General features: G+C 48.1%; 3 protein-coding genes across 4 annotated transcripts; 2 read left to right on the top strand and 1 right to left on the bottom strand.

Annotated features, from left to right (window-relative positions):
• Nucleotides 1–6: 6 nt before the first annotated feature.
• Rbf2 (Retinoblastoma-family protein 2) lies at nt 7–2,637 on the top strand. The gene has a single exon (XM_017176022.3). The coding sequence runs from the start codon at nt 140–142 to the stop codon at nt 2,471–2,473; it is 2,334 nt and encodes a 777-aa protein (XP_017031511.1). The 5' UTR covers nt 7–139; the 3' UTR covers nt 2,474–2,637.
• A 235-nt stretch (nt 2,638–2,872) lies between these two features.
• mor (SWI/SNF- related protein mor) lies at nt 2,873–7,963 on the bottom strand. Of its 2 annotated transcripts, none has more exons than XM_017176233.3 (8): nt 7,630–7,963; nt 7,412–7,537; nt 6,215–7,145; nt 5,824–6,154; nt 4,983–5,763; nt 4,711–4,921; nt 3,328–4,392; nt 2,873–3,270 (listed from the first exon to the last, which is right to left on the bottom strand). In XM_017176233.3, the coding sequence occupies exons 1-8, from the start codon at nt 7,744–7,746 to the stop codon at nt 3,137–3,139; spliced, it is 3,696 nt and encodes a 1,231-aa protein (XP_017031722.1). In that variant the 5' UTR covers nt 7,747–7,963; the 3' UTR covers nt 2,873–3,136. The 2 variants fall into 2 exon arrangements, with proteins under 2 accessions (XP_017031722.1, XP_070143428.1); XM_070287327.1 differs by having other exon boundaries at nt 3,328–4,194; nt 7,630–7,959.
• Nucleotides 7,964–9,517: 1,554 nt separating this feature from the next.
• Hel89B (histone acetyltransferase 1) lies at nt 9,518–19,438 on the top strand. Its single transcript, XM_017176127.3, has 6 exons — nt 9,518–9,987; nt 13,148–13,217; nt 13,280–14,202; nt 14,269–18,445; nt 18,512–18,752; nt 18,809–19,438. Exons 2-6 carry the CDS (start codon nt 13,207–13,209, stop codon nt 19,244–19,246), a joined length of 5,790 nt encoding a protein of 1,929 aa, XP_017031616.1. The 5' UTR covers nt 9,518–9,987; nt 13,148–13,206; the 3' UTR covers nt 19,247–19,438.
• Nucleotides 19,439–22,785: the final 3,347 nt, after the last annotated feature.

Here is a 22,785-nt window from a genome sequence, read left to right as displayed (position 1 = left end):
TAACAAGCCGGGTAGAAGCTGTTATCGGAATCGTTCGCGCCCTCGCAGAATTTTCATTTTGTACAGTCAAAACATTTATTTAAAATTGAAGAAGAAATCCTTCACAATATAAACAAACAGAAGTCGAGATATCCACAATATGGACGCGTGGGAGGCCAAAGAGATCGGGCCTCTGTTGAAGCGATTCCAGGTCAATTGCGCGCAGCTGGAGCTGGATTCGGGGATCCAACAGAGCGCCTTCGATACATACCAACGATTGGCGGTGGACGGTGGACTGGCTAGAAGTGGAGACGACGCCCAGGGATGGCTCTGCTGCGCCGTATACAGCGAACTGCAGCTAGCGAAGATCCGGGACATTAAGGGCGAGTTCCAAGAAACCGGGAACCGCTGCTGGAATATGTCGCTAACGCGTTTATTGCGCTGCTTCAAGGTGAGCGGGTCGGTGTTCCTTCGCTGCATGGAGCACTGGAACTGGCTGGCCCAGAACACGAAGGTTTTACAGCTGGAGGTGGAGGAGCTGCGCCGAAGGTTCAGCGTCACACTGATCCTGTTGCAGCACTACAAGAGCATTTTCCAGAGCCTGTTCACTCAGCCCTCCGAGGACGAGGATGCACTTGCCTTCTACCATTCGCTCTACGAGTTTGGCTGGCTGCTCTTCCTGGTCGTTCGCAACGAGCTGCCTGGCTTTGCCACCGAGAACCTGGTGAACGGCTGTCAGGTCCTCGTCTGCAGCATGGACTTACTGTATGTAAACATGCTAGAGGTGCCAAATTCCCCGGTTATCCGCCGGGATTTTCCGCGCTTACCTTCGATGTGGGGCACCAAGTACTTTGACTCCGACATCCTGAAAAAATACAGCGCCTTGCAGGCCATCGGAGCCCTGCTGCCCCATCTGCCGGAGAGGGGGGTGCAGCAGATGAAGAACGCCTTTTTCCAGAAGGCCCTTATGGTGCTATTCATGGACCAGACGCTGCTGGGCAACGACACCCACATGCGGGAGATTCTCAAGGAGGGAATGCTGGACGTCAACTTGGCTACCCTTAATCGTAAATACTCGAGCCATGTGGCTGACATAAGCGAGATGGATGAGAGGGTCTTGTTGTGTTGCCAGGATGCGAAAGAGCGGAATAAGAGCAGTCCGGATTCCAAGAGCAGTCCACGGCCGGCCTCTTCACCATATAAGAAACTACTGGACCACAAGCTACCACAGAGCATGCCCCCAATTATTAAAGCGCTTGGTGAAGGAGAGAACTATGATACCATAGTTCACCCCGTGGAGAAGCTGCTGATCAGGCTGGGCCATACGTTTAGCAGTGCCGTTAAGGACCATATGAACGAGGAGGTGGCTGCAGAGCGATTTCATCTGGCTAGAGGCCTCTTCTATAAGTTCCTGCAAAAGATATTGGCCTCTGAGTTGGCCCTGAAGCCCCAATTAAAGTTGGGTAGCTTGCTGAAACAATACACCCTGACCACAGCCCTTATTGCCTGCTGCCTGGAGGTGGCTCTGCACATACATGATGAGCAAGTCGATCAAGTGCGGTTTCCCTTCGTCCTCGACTGCTATTCGCTGAATGTCTACGATTTTCAAAAAATATTAGAGCTGGTGGTTCGCCACGATGAAGGCTTGCTGGGGAGGGTGCTGGTTAGGCACCTGCACACGGTGGAGGACCAGTGTCTGGGAACACTGATCTTTCGCGACAACTCGCAGCTGTGGCAACACTTTGGGAAGAACGATCGGCTTCCCAGCTACCAGGAGGTCCAAACTCAGGCAGAGGACAAGGAGAACCCGTCGACCGGCGCAGGCATCTGTCTGCGAAAGTTCTATGCTCTGGCCCACCGACGTCTACTGGGCCTCTGCAAGAGGCTATCACTAGTGGATGCGTATCCACGTATATGGCATCTGGCTGAGTACTCCTTCACCCTCAAGGGCGGCGAGCTGCTGCGCCAACGCAACCTGGACCTGCTGCTACTCTGCGCCATCCATCTGCACGCCCGATTGGAGGATCTGCGTCTGAGCTTTAGCGAAATCATCCAAGAGTATCGTCGCCAGCCACATGCCCAGAGCAGCGTTTACCGGCAGGTCAGTCTGGGCAATGGCCAGACCGTGGATATCATCCGCTTTTACAACACAACGTTCGTGAGGAGTATGGCCCGTTACGGGCTGCACCTGCGCTGCGAGCAATCCACACCTCCCAAGTCTCTGTCGCCCTTTAGAAAGAACGTGACCGTTCTGATGGAGACAGTGCCCAACGAGCTTCGCATGCGAGGTAACATAAGCGTATCCTCGCCACCACCGCCCAAGATCTGCCTGAGTGGATCCTGCTCCAGCTTAGATCTGACAGAATCCATCAACCGATCTCCGAGGGTGATAATTAAAGAAGAGAATTTAAATCTGAAGCGCAGTGTCTCCAGCAACGAAATCCATGCTGACAAGCAGCCCAACATCCTTCGGCGACGCACCTGCTTCCATTGATTCGAATAAGTTTCACTAGACACATTCAACACCCTGGCTGGCTACATTTTACGAAGCTGCACTACATACAAAATAATTAGTAAGATTTCACTGAAACACGCCTCACTCATTGTAAATGAATATTCTCTACTCAAATGAATTCAATCTCAAATAAATTAAATGAACTTTACAAAAAAAAAAGCTTTCAAAACAATTGTGGTCATTATATTCAATTTTAAACAATTATCCAGGAGGTTCGCATCCCAAACAGTTGTCGGCTCTACGAGCGCTCTCTGCCAACAAAGAGAAGATGGGGCGGTCCGAACTGAAATGTCTTTGATGCCGTTTTCAAATTGACCTTTAGTGAAACGAGTAGCTGCCTGCCAGCTCAAAAATATTTGAAATAAATAACAACTCACGTACTCTGTATATTTAAATAGATTTTAATTTAATGCCATTGTTTTCGGGACTTGGAAACTTGGTACTTAATAGTTGTGCAGTTGCGACCAGACACGAAACGAATCTTACACGTAATACAGGGGACACGGATGTATGTTCGTCAAGCTGGGGTTTAAATGAAGGAGACAGGCTGGGCTTAGAGATTGGAGTATACATATTACATACTGAGAGCGTACGACTTAAAACTAATTACTTTAACGCTTGCTGTTGGCTTATAAGTAGGAGTTAAGAAGGAGGAGCTGTGCCGGCGACTGGAGCCGTGCTTGCAGGAGGAATGCTGGCGGCGGCAACGGGGGGCACTGAGCCTGGTGGGGCGCCGCTGGCCTCTGCAACTGGGACGCTGCTTGGCGGTGTGGTATCTATTGAAAAAGATGATTAATTTTTACATAACATTAATATTTATATTTAAAACTTACCCATTGGTGTGGGTCCCTGAGATTGCGCGGCTGCTGCTGTTACCCCTGCCTCGCTGGGTGTCGCGGCCAGGGCCGAGGGTGCTCCAGGCGGAGGGGGTCCACCGGCGGCCACAGCGGGTGGCGCCTGGAAGGGCGCACCGTTGGGTGGCGGAGCTACGGAGCCTGCTATATGCGGCGGCAGCGGCTGGTGCTGAGCGGTGGGACCCGCCAGGGGCTGCGACTGCGGCGGCAGCTGGTGCGGATGTGGTGGCAGTGGCTGCTGCTGCTGCGGAAGGTGCGGATGCAACGGCAGCGGTTGCTGTTGTTGTAGTTGCTGCTGTGCCTGCTGCTGTTGCGGTTGTGGCAGCTGCTGTTGCTGCTGGAGAATCATCGTCCCGGCTGCCGCCGCTTGACCTTGCAGCTCTTGCTGAAGGCGATGATGCGCCTGCTGGCGAGCCCGGAATTCGGCGGCCTTTAGCTGCTCCAAATGGAACTGCTGGCGCTCCGTAATAAGCTGCTGGCGCTGGTACTCCAGACCTTCGCGCTCCCTCTCCATTGTGGCCTCCAGCTCCTCAAAGTGCCGCAATTTAATCTCCAGCTTCTTCATTTGGGTCTCGACAAGCAGCGCCACCAGGGACTTGATCTTGCGCTCCTCCAAGGCAGCCAAGTGCTTGGCCTTGACTGCTGCGGATGCAAGAGCGGCCGCCGCCGCTGTTTGCATATTGTTTTCGCTAAAGGCTCCCTCCTTTGCAGCCGCAGCCCCCGTACCAGCGCCTGTTCCTGATCCCTCCTTGCCATCGCTGCCGCCATCCTTGGTCTCGCCATCTCCGCTGCTGTCCTCCGTCTTGATGTCCACATCGGCGGCTCCGCCGGCAGAGGCGGTTGGGTCTGTGGGTGAGGATTTGTTTGTTGATTTTTCTGACTTGCTGGCCGACTTGTCGCCCGAGGGCGAGGAGGCGGACGATTCTTTCAGTTTCTTGTCGGTGTTATTCGTGTTGCCTGACGCTGACGAAGATGATGTGGAACCCGAGTCTGTGTTCGTGTTGGTCTTATCCGATTTCGTTTTGTCTTTGGACTTGGCATCGTCTGTTGTGGTTTTGGTTTTTTGGGTTTGGTGATGGTGTTGATGTGGTTTTTTGGTAGCAGATTTTGGTAGATTTGGGCGCAACACAAAAACGAAACAAAATACAAAAGTACAGTGCCAAATGGATAGACATGTTGCAAATTTTGAGTACAATAAAAACGCAAGAGTTTACAAAAACAAAAACGATGCAGAGAGATCACAGAGATGGATTTCCGGGACAAAAATTAAAAGATAAATAACTCAAAAAAGGACTTCGTTGATATCCTATTTGATAAACCTTCAAGAAACCCTCATATGATGTATATTCTAGGATATCTTACCGTCTTTTTTGCTTAGATCCTTCATGTCCTCATCTGATCCGCCGGCAGCTGCTGCCGAAGCTCCCTCCTTGCCTTCCTCGTCCTCCTTATCGTTGCCTGTTCCGGCGATTCCACTGTTGGCCAGGCCAAAGTTGGGATTGAATTTTCCGGCTGCAGAGGCTTTCTCCACATTCTTCATGTGGTTATCCATAATGGTGGCGGGTACCTCGTCCTAAAACAGAGAATTTTCTGTATATATCGCCACATGTCAATATGAGTTAGCTTGTAATTACCTTAATGGCAGCAAACTCCTCCATGGCAGCCTTAGCGGCAGCTGCAGCTACACGAGGATCGACTACAGAGGCCAGGAAAGCCACGGTGGACATAATGGGATTTCCACTCTTGCTAAACGGAATTGGCTGGCAGCCCAATGGACCCAAGAAGCCACCATCATCCTCTAGATACGGATCCTCGATGGGCAGCCGCAAGAAGTGAAGGATACACTCATCCTGCGTTCGCGAGCCGACGTGCTCGCACACCTTGTTCCAGTCGTCTTTGTGCATCTCGAGTCCCTCAAGCAGAAGCAGTGTCTCCTGGTCCGTCCACTCCCGCGCCATGCTGGCCGCCGTGCGATTCCTCATGGCTGCCGGCTTCTTGGCATATTGATCCAACTTCAGGCCAAACTGGCTAACCCCGGAACTCAATCCTCCAGCTCCAGCGCCTCCGTTCTCGAGAGCCTCTGTCTTAATGCCAGCCAGGCCACCCTTGTCGCCCAGCTCCAACCCTCCATCCTTGCCCAGTGGCTTCTTGTCAAGATCGAGCAGAGTCTTGGCCGCCGACGGCTGTTGGGTCTTCTGCGGGTTAATAGCCTGCAGGCCCGACGGTGTATCCGAAAGAATGTGGAAGTGGGAGGTCGGAGGCGGTCCCATTGGTGTCGGACGTAGATCCGCATCGATCTGGTAGTTAATCAGTCCCCATTGCTCGAGGAATGCGTGGACACGCATAATAGCACACACATCTCCGGCCAAATTGCGCCGACAGGCGGTGCTGGTCAAGTACTCCGTGGGATTGAGCCTGAAAGTTAAGCAAGTGCAATCAGGAATAGTTCAGAGAAAAGGTTTAAGCCCAACCCACCTGTAGGTGTCAATCATAAAGTTTCTGTATGCCATGTAGATCTCCGGCGTCTTGGACTTGTTCTTGCTGTTAAAGAACTCTGGCATGGCTCGCTTCTCGATGACGTGAATGGAGTTGTAGTCGAACCAGGCCGAGTACGAGGGCACAATGATGTGGTGCGTCTGCTCGGTGACATTGTCCTCCATGTCCTCCTTGGCCGACGAGGAGAACTCCTGGGTGTTGCTGTTGTCGCTCGTCTTACCCGTCTGCGAATTGTCCCCATCCCCTGTGGACATTGCTTGGGCGGCGCTTCCCCCAGTCATTTCGTCATCCAGGTCGGTCATGGTGCCACCTACATACATGGATAAAGAAGTCAGAACGCGCCAGGGGAAATCTAGAATTAGGTACTTACCCTTAATGGGCATCATATCGTTGTCGCCACGAGATTTGCCACCTGGAGCCGGGCTGGCCGTTGACTGCAGCGCGGCGTTAGCTTTGTGCACCTCCTGAACATTGGGCTCGGCCGGCGGATCATCCAGATCGCGGGTAAGGTCTTCGTCGTCGTCGTCATTGCGGGACTTTTTGTGCACAACGGCCGGGGATCGCTTACGCTTGCCCGGCTTCGAGGACGAGGTAGATGCAGACGTGGCCGGTGATGGCGAGCGACGTCGCTTCTGCTTGCCGCCACCGGAGCTAGTAGCAGGCTTCTTCTTTTCGTCGCCAAAGGACATGATGTCGTCGATAGACATGCGCTGCTTGTGCGTCTTCTTCTTTCCCTGCTCGTCCACCTCGTAGTCCTCCTCAGCCATCCACTCGTTGTACTGCTCCAGGTCCAGGATCCATGAGGCAGAGACGCGCCAGCGTTCCGCCGGCGACTCGGGGTTCTCCGGAATGTGATCCGGCAGGTCAAAGCTGTTTACAGCCCAGGAATCGTAAGATTCCGGGAAATAGTACCAGTGCAGCATTACATGGCCACCGCGCTTAAAGATTGGCCGTGCGTACTCGTCGGGATGGGGATCCACGACGGGGTAGACAATGTGGGTGGATTCCTCTTCGTCGGAAACGATCTCCACCCGCCGGTTGTCAAGGATCTCGCGCAGGCGTCCCTCGAAGCTCTTCTCGATCTCTGGTCGGATGTAAATGTACGGAATGCGGTAGAGGTCTGCCTCCACCAGGGCCTGCTCGATCTCGATCAGAAGTTGGATGTTGGGATCCTTGCGCGTGGGGTTCTTTCCGATGGAAAAGTCAAACTTCTTGCCGCGCTGCTCCGCCCGGAAGCGGAACATGGTCGAGAAGATGATGCACAGCCCACCGCCGCTTTTGAAGTCCAGAAAGCAGCGCATCTGGAGGGCAAACATAAATTTTAAATTAGTTATGCTCGGAAAAATTCATAAGAATTATTAAATTTAGTTAAATGCTTTTATCACTATATATACTCAGGTATATATATTTAATTTCAGTAATATCTGATCATTTCTTTTCTTATTTCACAAAAAATTACATCCATTACTTTCGTTCTATTCCATGGAAACACATTGGGTTAATATTTACGTGTACACACGCGACACAGGGCACCCTGTATCACGCACACATTCACACTAATACCAACCGGAATTCTTGTCGCCGGCGGCTCCGCCGAATTCTTGCCGAGCTTCGCCTCCACATACTGCAGAAAGTGGATCAATAGTTGGGCCAGGGACTCCTTCGTGATGGGCTCCGAGCTGTGCGCCAGATACTGTGCGGAAAAGCAACTTCATTACTTATTGTTTTTTTCGCGGCGACAAGCGCCATTTTTGTTTGCGGCGGCGTTGTTGTTGGGGTACGCACCTTCTTGCAGTTCTTCTGCAGCCACTGTCGGATGGATTCGAAGCCCTGCAGCGTCTCCGGGGACTGGAAAAAGTCAATATTCGGACTTCCGTCCTTCTTAGGACCCAGTGTGTTCATGGTGCAGCACTTTTTGCAGGCTTTTTCTCAATTTTTTCTTCAGTTTTCCACGCCAAAAGCCAATATTGAACGCTAGGGCTGGACCAACGACGATAGTTTGTTGACAGCGGTGGAAGTGCATCGATTATTTTGTACTATCGCGATACTTTAAAACATTGATCGATATCGGGTTCGTAACTGAAATATTTTTACCATTCTAGCAATATATTTGTGCTGTGAAATAATTTAAAAATAGAAAGGATGTTATATTCAGAAAGCTTATGTTTGTATACCCTTCCAGCTTCAATCAAATCGCTGGGCCGATTATAAAATATTTCATAACTAAGTCAAAAATGTACTTATTTTTGTTCTGAAAATTTGTCTGCTGTAGTGTTAATTGATTAACACTCCGGAATACGGAATTTAATTTTTAATTAAAATTAAAAAAACAATAAGCCTAGTACTCTGACGAGAAAAACCCGCTGTCTAAATTAGACAGCGGAATCGCTGTTTATTTCGCTACCGAGCTAGTGTGACCAAAAAAAATAAGGAAAATCCTGAAATTCCATGAAAATGTACTTTTTATGGATTAAGGATTTTCCTTGGTCACACTGGACAGCTGTTTGTAAACAAATATTTTTAAAAAATATTAATAAATATGGCATTAAAATGTCCTTTGTGGGTTAAATTCCGTATTATGGGCTTCCCCTTGACAGCCCCTATCAATGCCACCTTTTTCCTTCAACTTTCCCTCCATTAGGGGTGTCTAAATAAATCAAATGAATTATTTAGACAGCGCGATATCAGCTGTTTACTATCTTGATCTGGCAACGCCATTCAATTTTCGCAGGCTTCATTTTCGTCGTCAGAGTACCGAAAAAAACGACGTGTCTAAAAGTTCTTCTTCTTTTTTTTTCGACACCGTTTTTTTATATGGAGTTTGGCCGCTGTCTAAATTTATACAGCGGTTTTTTCTCGTCAGAGTACTAGGCTATACAATTAAATGAGTAAATTATGTTGTTCAAATTTTGAACTAGTTCGAGATTTCATTAAAGATTTGACAGCGAGCAAGATGACTATGTAGCAGAATGCATTAGCCACTTCATTGCCGCGAAAATCGATGGATCTACATATCTCAATAACAAAATACGGTCTTATTGAAGAACATTGTAATTGAAATGTGTATCAGCCAGTTCATTAGAGGGCTCAACTCACAGTGGTCTCGCAATGAGAATTTTATTTTTATTTAATTTTGCTGGTTTCTGAACTGAAAAAATATTAGAAAATTAGGGAATTTAATGTTTTCGGTAGCAAGGTTCTTGCGCTGTAAAATTAATTTAAATAATTTTATTTGGTAATAATTAAAAAAATTGTAGGCATTGTAGTTTTAAAACATAAATTTAAAGGTTTCCGCATTCATTTATGCTTGAATATTTCGACGAGGAATATAGAAATTCATAGTAATATTGTTTACCTTTTTCGATCGGTGTCACCGTAGTCGTGTTACCCAAATAATCTAAGAAAATAACACATATAGTTGTCTCTTTCAAGGTCCTAATGAAGTAGCTGGTTAATGAAAACTGAATTACAGTGTCATAGGGCCATAATAGTATTACAAAAATTTTAAAAACATCGATGAATGGTTTGATTACAGTAAAGTTGCCCACCTTCGATACCAAAGTTTCATACCACTGTTTCATAAAATGTATCTACCCTTCTCGCTTGTCGCTATGGTCGTCCCGCTCGCGCCGCTTAAAAACCGTATGTTCCCACTCTGTCACCCTACACTATAAATGCAACTCGCGACGGGCGAACATGGCTGCTGGTAAATTGAAAAAAATAGTAAAACTGAAAAATATAGTGCGGTCGGAGTGTGTTTGCAGCAGCGTGAAGCCCAATGTTAAGTTAAAACATTGACCGCCCACGCCCACCAACGACAATTGCCGCGTTCTGGTAGAATTCGCCACCGAGGCTGTGACCGCGTGTGTCAGTGTGCGAGAAAAATCAATGTGCGTGCGTGAGTGCGAGTGAGTGGGAAGCACTGCTGGCAAAAAGAAATAGGCAAACGCTGCAGCAGAGCCCCTGCACCAATACAAGCGCAAATCGCCGTGGTAGCGCAGCATCGATTGTACGGTTTTAGAGAAAAAACAAATCAATTAGAAAATGCAGAGCGCATGAACTACTGTGGCAGTCCCACGAAAGCTGACTGCTGCCGCACCGGAAAGGGAAGGGAGCGAGAGGCGAGCGCAACCATTGCCAAAGGTGGGTGACACAACACTCGGGGACCGCCATATCCCTTATCCTCGACTGCATTTTAAGGGGGAGGGGGAGAATCTCTTATCGCTTCCGGCCATGCATGGGTGCGTGCAGCCGAGCGTGGGGCCAAGGGACACGCTGTGTTGTGATAAGAGAGCGGATCCGCCTCTCGAGAGGCAGAGCGTTTAATTCAATTGTGAGTATGGAGAGCGCCAACGCAGCAAAGTAGCTCAAATCCTTACACAAGGGGAGCCAGAGAGTGGGATTCATGCACCGTAGAGAATATCACAAAACATAGCTAATCACTCGCGCTTTGTTTTAGCCTCTATTCTTGGCAGCCCGTTCGTTCTAGTGCGCGTATTTTTAGTCGCAGCACATTGCTCAATTTGCTTGCCGTCCGCTATTTGTGTCGTCCATTCATTGGGCTCTTTTTCCGATTTCAGTGGGCGGAATGTATGGAATAAACCATCCAGCGTCCACATTGCGCGCTCGCCAAGAAAAACACAAACACAATACGATATTCAGGCGGCACAGGTACAAGCAAGCACCTGTATTTATTTATGGTTCGCTGCCGTAATCGACTGCAGCCTCCGCCGACCCCTCTTGGGGTAGGGCACTTGAACTAGTTTCAAACGGGGGAGCTCGGCTTTTTCAGCGCTTTTTCGCTGTGCTTTGTGTGCTCTTTTCGTGTTTGCCATTTTCCCCCCAGTTCGCAACATTTGTGAGTCTTTGTCGTCACAGTTTGTTCGTCGAGAACATTTAAATACGCAAAGTTCACTTGCAGAACTTGACTGGGGGGCGATAACGATAATGATGATGATGACGATGATGAGGCTAAATTAAACACCTCTGCAGAGTCGTTTATCATCGGTGTGCTGTGCAAACAACAGCAGCTCCGTCGATAAATTCGATCCCGATCCCGATCTCGATCGAGACAGCGACAGCTGTCACAATATTAGCCAAATACCATTGAAAATATATAAATATTGAACTCTCCGGAGTTCAAACACAAATACCTCGAAATGTGCCAATTTCAACTAAACAAAGCAATAATTCAGATGACCCAAGAAAGACATTAACCAATTCCTTGAAATAAAATATATAGAAATAATGTGAAGTGCTAGGCATATTGTTCTTATTTTAAATGTGCCATAAACTCTTAGCTATAAATATTAAAAATTAAGCTGAAATATTCTGAAACTGGGCATGAAAATAATCAATATTACTAGAAATATAGGCTTAATTGAACACTTTATTTGCTTTTTTGCGATTAGATTCTAAACTCTAGAAAAATAGCCCTTCTTCAAGTGAATCATGGCTATAACTTATCGCTATTTATGTACATTTATTTGTTCAATGGGCAATTCCCGTTTGAAATAAAATGGATTGAATGCCTCAACCCCAATACTTTTCTGTACACCAAAAACCTTCTATAGCTAGTACTATAAAAACCATTCCAAACGAAAAACACAAAAATCGAAATACATTTGTCCTCCACTTAATCGTCCATTCAAGCATATTGGTGATAATGAAAAAGTGTGTGCACATTTCATGGCTTATCTTTGGTTGGAAAATGTATAAATAAATGCGCGACGCGACCCAACAGCAGCGACACACACAACAATTGGTAAAATCAATGATTGCGATTGCAAAATTTCGCCTCTGTCGATGTTCATCTAATGGAAATTTAATTACCCAGTCTGAGCGGAATTTTCCTGACTCCAGAGGTCCACGCCAAGCCGATCATCCGATTCTCTCAGTAGGTGGGTGCTGATGGGTGGCGTCAACAAGGTCGTTGACAAATCGAAGTACAACAGATTTGTGGGCAATAGATTGGCTTTATGGTTGGTTGGTCAGTCAGATATATGCGACATGCCATACAAATGTTTTCATTATTGTTTCGTTGTTATTTATGCAACTTGCCTGCCTTATTAATAATGGCTTGATTACTTATGGGATAAACATTGACAATAAATTTACACGTGCCTCGCAAACAACCATTGTGGCTTGCTTTGTGGCTCATTCTAAGCGTAGGTGTTGTTGGTTTCTCACCTGTAACTGCGACTGTGACTGCTTGGGTTCTTGGCCGTGGTTCAGTGAACCTGTGATTTTGACGAATGCTTATCTGGCGCACACAACACACGATGATGCATTGATAAGAGAACCAAAACCTGAACGCTTAGAGAGTAAAAGTACTTGTCACTTTGAAATATCGGTATTAGCGGAGGAGAACGATCTCTAGAGCCGGTTTCAGTCCTCGTCAAATTGGATTTACCGTAGGCTTACGTACGTACGTAATACGGTTGCGCTTGTCCCGGAATACACATATGGAAATGGCGTAATTTGCTCAATTGTCACGTTCTGCCCCGAGCTGTTAAGAACGCTTCAGCGGCAACAAAACGAAACCATTATTCGCTAAACCATTCACGTTGAGTGACTCAATTTACACAGAGCCTTTTACCCTAGCCTGTGCAGGAAATCCTACCCAACCCATCCCTGCCTGGTGACGACGGCGGTCTTATCCGACCACGTGTCCGGTGCTTATTGGTCGATTAAGTTGCGCTCTGAGAAGGGTTTGCTTTCCGATTGCGCCAGACGCTCTGCTATATGCGGTCACTGTACAGTGCGTCACTGCCTAATAGCCCCAACAGTTAATAACAGACCGAAGAATCTTAATAATAGCCTCTCCATCAATTGAGATTAGCAGTCGTCAAGCTTCACAATTAATTAATATGGTTTAATTAAGTAATGTAGCTTCATTTAAATTGACAATAAAACGAGTAGTAGGGATTTCTCAGAGAAACGACATAGGAAACGCACTGTACTCGTGGTGGCTTTTGACAGGTTGTCATGGCATTTCCATTGCCTTCAAGCGGCGTTTCTTTATAATAAAAAAACAATACTAGCCATATTTTGCAGTATTAAGTGGCGTTATCTCGATTGAAACCCTTTTATCTGAAACTGCGTACATAAAATCTAAAAGGTCTAAACTAGGGTTATATATATATTTGGGGCAGTCACTATAGATTTGAGTAAATTATCTTCATACGTGAAGTAGAATCGTTAAGGGAAAAGCAAATTGGATTAGATTAGATTAGATTATAATGTATATTCATCAATTCTGTATTATAATAAAATTAAACTTACCTTCTCTTTTCATTTTCAGATTAGTTACTTAGACTAGATCGACCGATCACAAAGCGTATCACAAATAACCATTGTATAATGACATCAAGGTAAATATAGAAGTGAATTGTGAAATCCTGAATCAGCTGAATAACTCTTATATTTTATTCAGGCTCGACCGTCTTTTCATCCTACTTGAATCCGGCTCTACAGCGGCCACACGACAGGCGGCCGCCAAACAGATCGGCGAGGTCCAGAAGCTTTATCCACAAGAACTACATGCGCTGCTCAACCGGCTGGTGGGCTACCTCCACAGCTCATCCTGGGAGACGCGCATTGCGGCGGCCCAGACGGTTGAGGCTATCCTGAAGCAGGTACCGCCCTGGCAGCCAGAACAGCAGCTGGTTCCGAAGAAGGAGCGCTCGGGCAACGATGCCAACACCGCTGCCGTCGAAGAGGACAGCTGTCAATCCAGTGGCTCCAGCTCGACGACGGCCAGCGAGCGGCTGCTGAGCTTTGACGAGTTCGACCTGCAGCACATTTTGCACAAGGGAGCTCGCCTCATCGGGTCCGAGGGCAACGAGTTTGATGTCCAGGAAGAGCAGCCGGCCAGCGGCGGCGGAGCGGAGGAGCACAGTGTCGCCAGTCGCCTCAGTCGACAGCGGGCGGTGCTCAACGATAAACTGGGTCTGACAACGGCCGCCAAGCTGGGCGTCAATTTGACCGACATGATCACAGATGAGGACGTGGCCCTGGCTAGGAGCGGCAGCAGCTACAATGTGAATGCCGAGAAAACGCCCGTGGAGCAAATCCTGAACATAAAAACAGCTGCCAATGGGGCTGGTCAGGCGCAACTCAGCTGTAGGGAAATGAACAGGGCCAAGCGCAAGGCCCGGCAGAATACCACAGCCTCTGCCTCTGCCTCCTCGGTGGTCACGCCCACTTGCAGCCGGCGGAACTCAAATAGCAACCACAGCACGGGCAGTAACCACAGCAACAACGGCGGACCCACATCGGCCATATCTGCGCTGGATGAACCAGAGAAGAAGAAACTAAAGGCGACGGATCGTCAGGAAATCTTCTATAGTTTAAATGGTAAGTGGGGAAGGTCAGTCATAAAGGCTGCAGTCCAAATAATTAAGGAGTTTCTTTTTCCTGCAGCTGCTGTGCCAGATGTCACGGGTACTTGGGTAGATGCCGTATCTTGGCCACTGGAAAATTTCTGCTCGCGCCTCTTTATTGATCTCTTTCATGCCAAATGGGAGGTGCGCCATGGAGCGGCCACCGCGTTGCGGGAGCTGATTAACCAGCATGCCCATGGAGCGGGCAAGGCGGTACACCAAAGCCGGGAACAAATGGATGAAGCGCACAGCCGCTGGCTTGAGGATGCTGCTCTGCGCCTGCTCTGCGTGCTGTGCCTTGATCGATTCGGGGACTTTGTCTCGGATCAGGTGGTGGCACCGGTTCGCGAGACATGCGCCCAAGTGCTGGGCACCCTGGTGAAAGAGATCGAAGCGGCCAAGGTGCAGCGGATCGTGGATATCCTGCTGAAGCTGATCCAGCACAAGAACGAGTGGGAGGTGCGACATGGTGGACTCCTGGGACTGAAGTATGTGTTTGTGGTGCGCGAGGAACTACTGCCCGTCTACCTGCCGCTGTCCATTAACAACATCCTCATCGGCCTCCTGGACGTTGTGGACGATGTGGGAGCTGTGGCTGCGGCCACCCTTATACCCGTCTCCTCCTGGCTGCCCAAGCTGCTGACTCCACCGCAAGTCTCATCGATCGTCAAGATGCTATGGGATCTTCTCTTGGACCAGGACGAGCTCACATCGGCGTGCAACAGCTTTATGGGCCTGCTAGCTGCTATTCTCTGCCTGCCAAAGGCCGCCAGTTGGGTGCAAATGGAGCCCATGGCCACGCTGGTGCCCCGCTTGTGGCCTTTCCTTTCGCACAGCACCAGCTCTGTGCGAAGGTCCACTCTGAAGACGCTTCTGACTCTGACCTCTGTCCACGATCAAGTGAAATTGGAGCCGAAGAAGGAGGTGGAGGAGAAGGAGGAGAACAAGGATCAGGTCCAGGCGGATCAGCAAATGATGAAGTTAAACTTTGGAGTCGGCGATTGGAAGTGGGAGTTGTTGCAGCAGGCGTTACGTCATATATACCAGCGTATCCTGGTGGAGCCACAGGCGGATATCCAGGCCCTAGCCCGTCAGGTTTGGTCCAATCTCATCGAACATGCTGATCTAGGTGCCCTGCTTCACGCTGCCTGTCCGTACGTCTCCTCCTGGATCTGCCTTTCCATGCAGCCGCCCAGACTTGCTTTCGACCCGGGAGTGCTTATCAAAGCCGGCGGAGATCCTGGCACCTCTAGGAAACGAACGCCCCGCATCGGTGACGACTTGGGCGGAGCCACATTGGCCCACTCTAATGCCACCCTCAAGTTGTACCTCGGCGGAAGCGAGGCGACACCCTTGGAAGTGCGAGAGGCGAACTTTATGCGAGCGCGGATCGCCTCATCGCGGGCCCTGGGAGCCCTCTCCCACTACCTAGTGCAGCCGGCTCCGGGAGTGGTCTACACGCCGCAGACTGAGAGTCCCACGGAGTGCTATACCAAGGTGCTGCTGGGTCATCTCAATGCCCACTCGGCTGTCCAGAGGATAGTGTGCGGCCTGATTATTGCATTTTGGGCACTGGAGGACGAGCCAGTGCGTCCAGGACCGCCCAATCTCCAGGAGAAGCTGCACCAGTGTGTGAGCGAGTACGTCTACTACGACGAGGTGGCCGTCTCGCTGACCCGACTGCTCCAAGAAGCGCAGGACTTCATAGCCACACTCAAGCAAAACAAGATACCGATCAATGACTTTAACAACTCCAAAATACTGACTCTGGAGCAGATCGAAGCAGTAGCCACCACGTTGACCGAAAATCTACGCATCTATCCCCTTAAACCCAAGATGCTGGACATGTTAGAGGAGCGGCGAAGGAGTCTGTATTCATCGTACCAGCAGACGACCACCGAGCAGAGTGCCTACCATGTCAGTGCTCAGGCAGCGCTGGCCGGCGCAATCTGTGCCCTGCACTGCCTGCCCGAAAAGCTGAATCCAGTGGTCAAGCCACTGATGGAGTCCATCAAGCGGGAGCAGTGCCAGCAGCTGCAGCAGCTTTCGGCAGAGTTCCTGGTCCATCTAATGGATCAGGTCTGTGATAGAAATCCTAGTCCAAACAACAAGATCCTGGGCAACCTCTGCACCCTGCTGAGGAGCGATGCCGAGCACACGCCCATGCTGGTAATGCCGCTTCAGACACTGCACCAGACGACGCCCTCGCCGGGGGTCACCAGCACCTGTGTCTACTACGGCATCCTGACTCTGGCCCTGCAACAGGCGGTGGCATCCACCAGTTCTCGGGGAGGGGGAGGCGGAGCAGCCACACCAACGACCACCACTCCTGGCCGTGGTCCCGGACGACCGCCTGCCGGCGAAGTTTTAGCCACAGCCATCATCGCCGCTTCCAGCGTTGAGTTGAAGCAAGCCCAGCAAGCCAAGGAGGCGGAGGCCAGGCAGTGTCGGATCCAACGCTTGGGAGCCACCTGCGCCATCGAGAAGCTGTGCAGCACCTTCGGCGAGCACATAGTGGACAAGGTGACCGTTTTCCAGCAACTGATGTTCAGCAAGGTGCCACAGTTTGTGCGGGAAATGGACGAGTGGCGGCTGGCCAACACTCTGCCGGAGCTGGGAGCCTGCAACGAGCTGATCACCTCCCTCCAGTTGATCGAGACAGCCGCCCCGCATCTGCATACCGCCCTACACTCCCAGATGTTCGACCTGCTGTCGCCGCTTGGATACATTGTTCGTCATCCCCTGAAAGCGGTTCGCCACATGGCCGCCCGGTGCGTTGCCGCGCTGGCGGATATCGATGCCTGTTTGACGATGCAGTTTGTGGTCCAGGACATGGTGCCGCAGCTGGGGAAGATCGAGTACTTGATTGACCGGCAGGGAGCGATGGAGGCCATCGAACGTGTGGTTAGCCGCCTGCAGATCAAAGTGGTGCCGTACATCGTGCTGTTGGTGGTGCCCCTGCTGGGAGCCATGAGCGATCCGGATGAGTCGGTGCGCCTACTGGCCACCCACTGTTTTGCCAATCTTGTCCAGTTAATGCCGCTGGATGGCAAGGCGGAGCAACTGAAGAGCGAGCCGTTGCAGGCACGGAAGACGCGCGACCGCGAATTCCTAGACTATCTGTTCAACCCAAAGAGCATTCCCGACTACCAGGTGCCAGTGCCGATCAGCGTGGACCTACGCTGCTACCAGCAGGCGGGCATCAACTGGCTGTGGTTCCTTAACAAGTACAACCTGCACGGCATTCTCTGCGACGACATGGGTCTGGGCAAGACCCTGCAGACCATCTGCATCCTGGCCGGCGATCATCTGCATCGTCAAGCCACCAGGCAGGCCAACCTTCCCAGTTTGGTCATCTGCCCGCCCACCCTCACGGGTCACTGGGTGTACGAGGTGGAGAAGTTCCTTACGCAGAACTCCGTCCTGCGCCCGCTGCACTACTTTGGATTCCCGGTGGGCCGCGAGAAGCTGAGAAGCGAGATCGGAACGAGCTGCAATCTCGTGGTGGCCTCTTACGACACCGTGCGGAAGGACATTGACTTCTTTAGCAGCATTCACTTCAACTACTGCGTCTTGGACGAAGGTCACATCATCAAGAACGGCAAGACCAAGAGCTCCAAGGCCATCAAGCTTCTGAAGGCCAACCACAGACTAATACTCTCCGGCACGCCCATCCAGAACAACGTTCTGGAGCTGTGGTCGCTGTTCGACTTCCTCATGCCGGGTTTCCTAGGCACCGAGAAACAGTTTATACAACGCTTCTCCCGCCCCATTCTGGCCTCGCGGGACGCCAAGAGCTCGGCCAAGGAACAAGAGGCCGGAGTGCTGGCCATGGAGGCGCTACATCGCCAAGTTCTGCCCTTCCTGCTGCGCCGCGTCAAGGAGGATGTGCTCAAGGACCTGCCGCCGAAAATCACACAGGATCTGCTCTGCGAATTGAGTCCGCTCCAGCTGCGCCTCTACGAAGACTTTAGTAATAAGCATCTGAAAGACTGTTTGGACAAGCTGGGCGACTCGTCGACACCGGCGAGGGTGACGGAGAATCTCAGCTCCCAGACGCACATCTTCCAGGCGCTGCGCTACCTGCAGAACGTGTGCAACCACCCCAAGCTGGTGTTGCGACAGTCAGAGGAGCTCACCCAGGTGGCCGCTCAGCTGGCCCAAGGCAACAGCTCGCTGGACGACATAGAGCACTCGGCCAAGCTGCCTGCACTCAAGTAAGTCTACATCCTAAAGTATACATATATTCCATGATTCTCATATTTTCTATATTTTTACCGCAGACAACTCCTTCTCGACTGCGGCATCGGGGTCCAGACAGAGTCGGTCAGCCAGCACCGAGCACTCATCTTCTGTCAGCTGAAGGCGATGCTGGACATTGTGGAGCACGATCTGCTGCGAAGACACTTGCCCAGCGTCACGTACCTTAGGCTAGATGGCAGTGTGCCCGCCTCCCAGCGCCAGGATATAGTCAACAACTTCAACAGCGACCCCAGCATCGATGTCCTGCTCCTGACCACACTGGTAAGTAAACTATTACTCTTCTCATTACTCTTCTCATTTACTGTTTTATTTTTTAGGTTGGTGGCCTGGGTCTAAATCTAACGGGAGCCGATACCGTTATTTTTGTGGAGCACGACTGGAACCCCATGAAGGACCTGCAGGCCATGGACCGTGCCCATCGCATTGGCCAAAAGAAGGTGGTTAATGTCTATCGGCTTATAACGCGAAACTCACTTGAGGAGAAGATCATGGGGCTGCAAAAGTTCAAGCTGCTCACCGCCAATACGGTGGTGAGTGCAGAGAACGCCTCACTCCAGACCATGGGCACCTCGCAAATCTTTGACCTCTTCAACGGCAGCAAGGACAATGCTGGCAAGCCGCAGGGCTCAGCTGTATCCGGCTCCACTGGCGTCTCCATGAACACCATCATCGAGAACCTGCCAGAGCTGTGGTCCGAGCATCAGTACGAGGAGGAATACGATCTGGGCAACTTTGTGCAGGCACTAAAAAAGTAGAGACGACCGCTTCCCACTTCAAGACTTCCAGTAAAGAGTTCTTCTCTAGGCTACTTTAAAAAAGTTAAAATGCAAACCGAATATCTTTATTTTTCGGCAGCGCTTTGGGATGTAATTTTTCTTCTGTTCCTTTGTAATCGCAAAACAGGAAAGTTTAGAGATAATTAATAAAACAAAAGTCTAAAACTTAAATTAATGCTTTGCTTGTTTGTTTTTGGGTAGACAAAACCGTTTTGAATTATAAACTGCCAATACTAGATAGATGTCTATCTGCAAAGTTTAATTTACAAAGCCAAAAATCTGAAAGACTGGTTTTCATATAAACGGACAGAGGGACATGGAATATACTTTATACACTTCTAACTGAAATCTAAATAAGATAAGTCAGTAAAGTGCCCCACAAAATATTTAGGAAGAAATTGGTTTTTAATTGCTTTTGGACTTTTTAGGGAAAACAATCGAAAACACACAGTTTACATTTATCATTCAAAATTATTAAAATCGTATTCAAATAATTTTAATATCTAATTAATATGTGAACCATTTTATATTTCAGTTAATTTTGTTTAGTAATATATATTAAATGTATAATTTTTACCTGCAATTTTTCTCAGTGCATTTGCTCCAAAAACAAAAAATAAAGGTGCATAATTTTGGGCGAAAAAGGAATTAACAAGCGTTGACTTACAGTAGCCACTGAATTTATGGTTCCATAAATATGGAAATATTTTTATAGGGTGTATTGGGGTACACCATATACATACATATCTAAAATTCAAAGTACACTGCTGGTAAATTCAAAGCATAATTCTTATCATCGCAAATACCAATGTTTGCCAAACAGATTTATTATTTGTCAGTAAATATTTTTCCTCTTCTCCCACAATTGGGCGCCCAATTGGGCGCTTATCATTTATTTGTCTCTCCCGCCTGGGACTTTATTGCTTGTATTGACTAATGGCCCGAGAGTATGTACTCTATAATGTCACAACTTATCTGATCCGTTGAGTTCGATTCTGTGTTTCATTTATCGATGGCACTGTTTGCTTGGCTAGTGCTCGATTCTCGCTCGGATCGGTCCGTCTCTGACCCGAGCACCTTGAATTTGATGGGGCTATCAACCATTAAGGGTGCCTTCAGCTAGTAAATGAAGTAGAACTCTTACCGCACAGCATCCACAATTTATATTTCAATTTCTGTAGTTTTTTGTATTTTTTGTTTTTGTATAAATCCCGGCTTATCTCTGCGCCGTCACGATGATGTGGCTTCGGACTATTTCATATAACTCAAATCCATATTATTTATGTCTATGCGGGGCGCTAAACGCGACCCGATCGTAATGGAGCCTGTTTTTCAATTTTCCTATAGCATTCAAGATTCCTGCACGCTTAAGTTGGTTGCTGTGTGCTTGGTCCAGGATAGGCTTATCTCGCTACTATCGTTATGAGCGGTTCCCCCTTTTTGTTTTTATATATATATGTACATATAAATTCCTTTTAAATGGGCCTTAATATGGTGTATTTAAATGCTCGGCTCAGCTCAAACAAAACAAAAGCAAAGCCAAGCTAAAGTCAGAAGCAGATAAGCCACAATAATTTTCTCGCCACTCGTACACTAAAAGAAAAGCCGGGAGAATACGAAAAATACCTTAATAATTCTGAATTATTTAAAAATAAATACATAAATATAATATAACAAAATACATCACGAAAATTAAAGTAATTTAATGATTGCTTTGCAAATTGAAATATCTATATTATTCGAGGTGTCTTAGAAATCACTAGGAATGTTATAAAAAATTACATTTACCTCATATTATATACTCTTAAATACCTTTCCAAAAGATTTTTAATAGATTTTCTGTTTTATCTGATTTTCCGAATTTTTGTTAGTAATTAAGAAAAAACAAAGGTAATAAAGAATAGATTTAAATTGTACATTTTAAATTATTTCTGTAGAACTACGTTTATATATTTATAGAAGTCCATATATGTAGTTAAGATGATAATTTTAATACATTTTTTGATATATTTTCATCCACTTAACCCAATATCTTAGCAGACTTCTTTAAGTGTATTCGCCTACCCACTCTCTGGCGTTTTTATCTTTTGACCAAAAGGCATCTTCCGGACTTTGCTACTGCTTCTGCTGATAACCACGAACTATAGCCAACACCCGCACCCGCACCACAGCACCCTTGCATCTTTATCGCTCGGCGTCCTCATCCTCCTGCGCTGGCTGGCTCCTCCCCGCATGCGCGACCCGCAGCACCCCAGGGCCAGCCCCTCCTCCTGACAGGGTCGGATCTGGGATGGGATCGAGGATCTGGCTCAGTGGACGACGGATAGGCGCCGGCTTAAAGTTTTCCACCAGGTTGTTTACCTCCTTATCGCACCAGCATTGTTCTCAACTGGCTTGTGATTCGTTCGGTTTTTATCAATGTTGCTGTTTGCAATATGTTTGTTCTCCGCTTTTTTGTTTTTCTTATATTTTTTTCTTTTCTTTGCTGATTATTGTGGCTGTTATCAATCTAAGTGACGTCACAAGAACCGTCATTTTGTTATTTGATAGGAATTTCTTGACACTTTTTTATCGTTGTTTTTTTTTTGGAAGTTGCTTTTTTTTTTTAGTTTTTTGTTGTTGTACACCAAACCTAACCAGACAGTTTGGCGTTCTCCTGGTGGAATTGTTGTTTATATTTTGTTGTTGTTGCCGCACTTTATCACTAGGGGAGTGAGCCAGAAAAAGGAGTGCGATAGACAAGGCAAGGTCGTTTACTTGGCTACTTGGTTATCAGTATTAGGAAGGGGATGGAATTTCCAGAGCCTCAGACATAAATATTTAACTTTGTTTATATTTGTAGACTATCTTAACTTCCCGACTTTTAGTTTATACTTAAACTTTAAATGCTTATGAAGCCCCAAGATAGGGATACAAGGAAACCGTTCAAAATAATATTTTAATTGACCGTAAAATGTATTTAAAGTTTAGTACAAGTTTGGCAATAAACCTTGCTTTTATATCTTTATCCTAGTATTTATTAAGATATCCGCATTGGTCAAGGACTCTTTGGAGTTTCTTAATTTCAAAGATATCATTTTATTTTTATTTTATTAGTAAAGCTCTTTAGCTAATATTCAATAACAATATACAGATTTTATAAAATCTCCAAAATGGTTTGAGCTTGGGATTTTTGTTAATAAATTGATTTCATTTTATTTCATTCATATACTTGGCTCTGATCCCTGTTAATCCTCTGCTTTACATACTATACTACTCCTTGCTGAAAATCGATTCCTATTCTCCCATTACCTCCCTTAAGATGATCGACTGGAGGAGCCTGCCATCTGGAGCGATAGTGGCAATCGGCTAAGTTTGTCGTCACCAAATTGAAATCTGGCCAAACGTGCACGGGAGCGTTGATAGGGATTCGACGAGGCCGCCGCCTGGCGGCATATACTCCGGCTGTGCCGGAGAGTTGCGTTGGTGCCCCGATAAGGATAGTCGCGCGACCGACGCGTGATGCAACTTAATCAAAT

Source organism: Drosophila kikkawai, chromosome 3R (assembly GCF_030179895.1).
Source record: "Drosophila kikkawai strain 14028-0561.14 chromosome 3R, DkikHiC1v2, whole genome shotgun sequence".
Lineage (NCBI taxonomy): Eukaryota > Metazoa > Arthropoda > Insecta > Diptera > Drosophilidae > Drosophila > Drosophila kikkawai.
This window is presented reverse-complemented; position numbering and strand designations above follow the sequence as displayed.

Excerpts from the sequence above, each read along its gene's own strand:
- Rbf2 (XM_017176022.3), top strand. The coding sequence starts at position 140 with ATGGACGCGTGGGAGGCCAAAGAGATCGGGCCTCTGTTGAAGCGATTC.
- mor (XM_017176233.3), bottom strand. The coding sequence starts at position 7,746 with ATGAACACACTGGGTCCTAAGAAGGACGGAAGTCCGAATATTGACTTT. Across the intron at positions 4,393-4,710 it reads GGATCTAAGCAAAAAAGACG|ACGATGCCAAGTCCAAAGAC; the intron begins GTAAGATATCCT and ends AAACCACAACAG. Across the intron at positions 3,271-3,327 it reads TCAGGGACCCACACCAATGG|ATACCACACCGCCAAGCAGC; the intron begins GTAAGTTTTAAA and ends CTTTTTCAATAG.
- Hel89B (XM_017176127.3), top strand. Across the intron at positions 14,203-14,268 it reads AATCTTCTATAGTTTAAATG|CTGCTGTGCCAGATGTCACG; the intron begins GTAAGTGGGGAA and ends TTTTTCCTGCAG. Across the intron at positions 18,753-18,808 it reads TCCTGCTCCTGACCACACTG|GTTGGTGGCCTGGGTCTAAA; the intron begins GTAAGTAAACTA and ends TTTATTTTTTAG.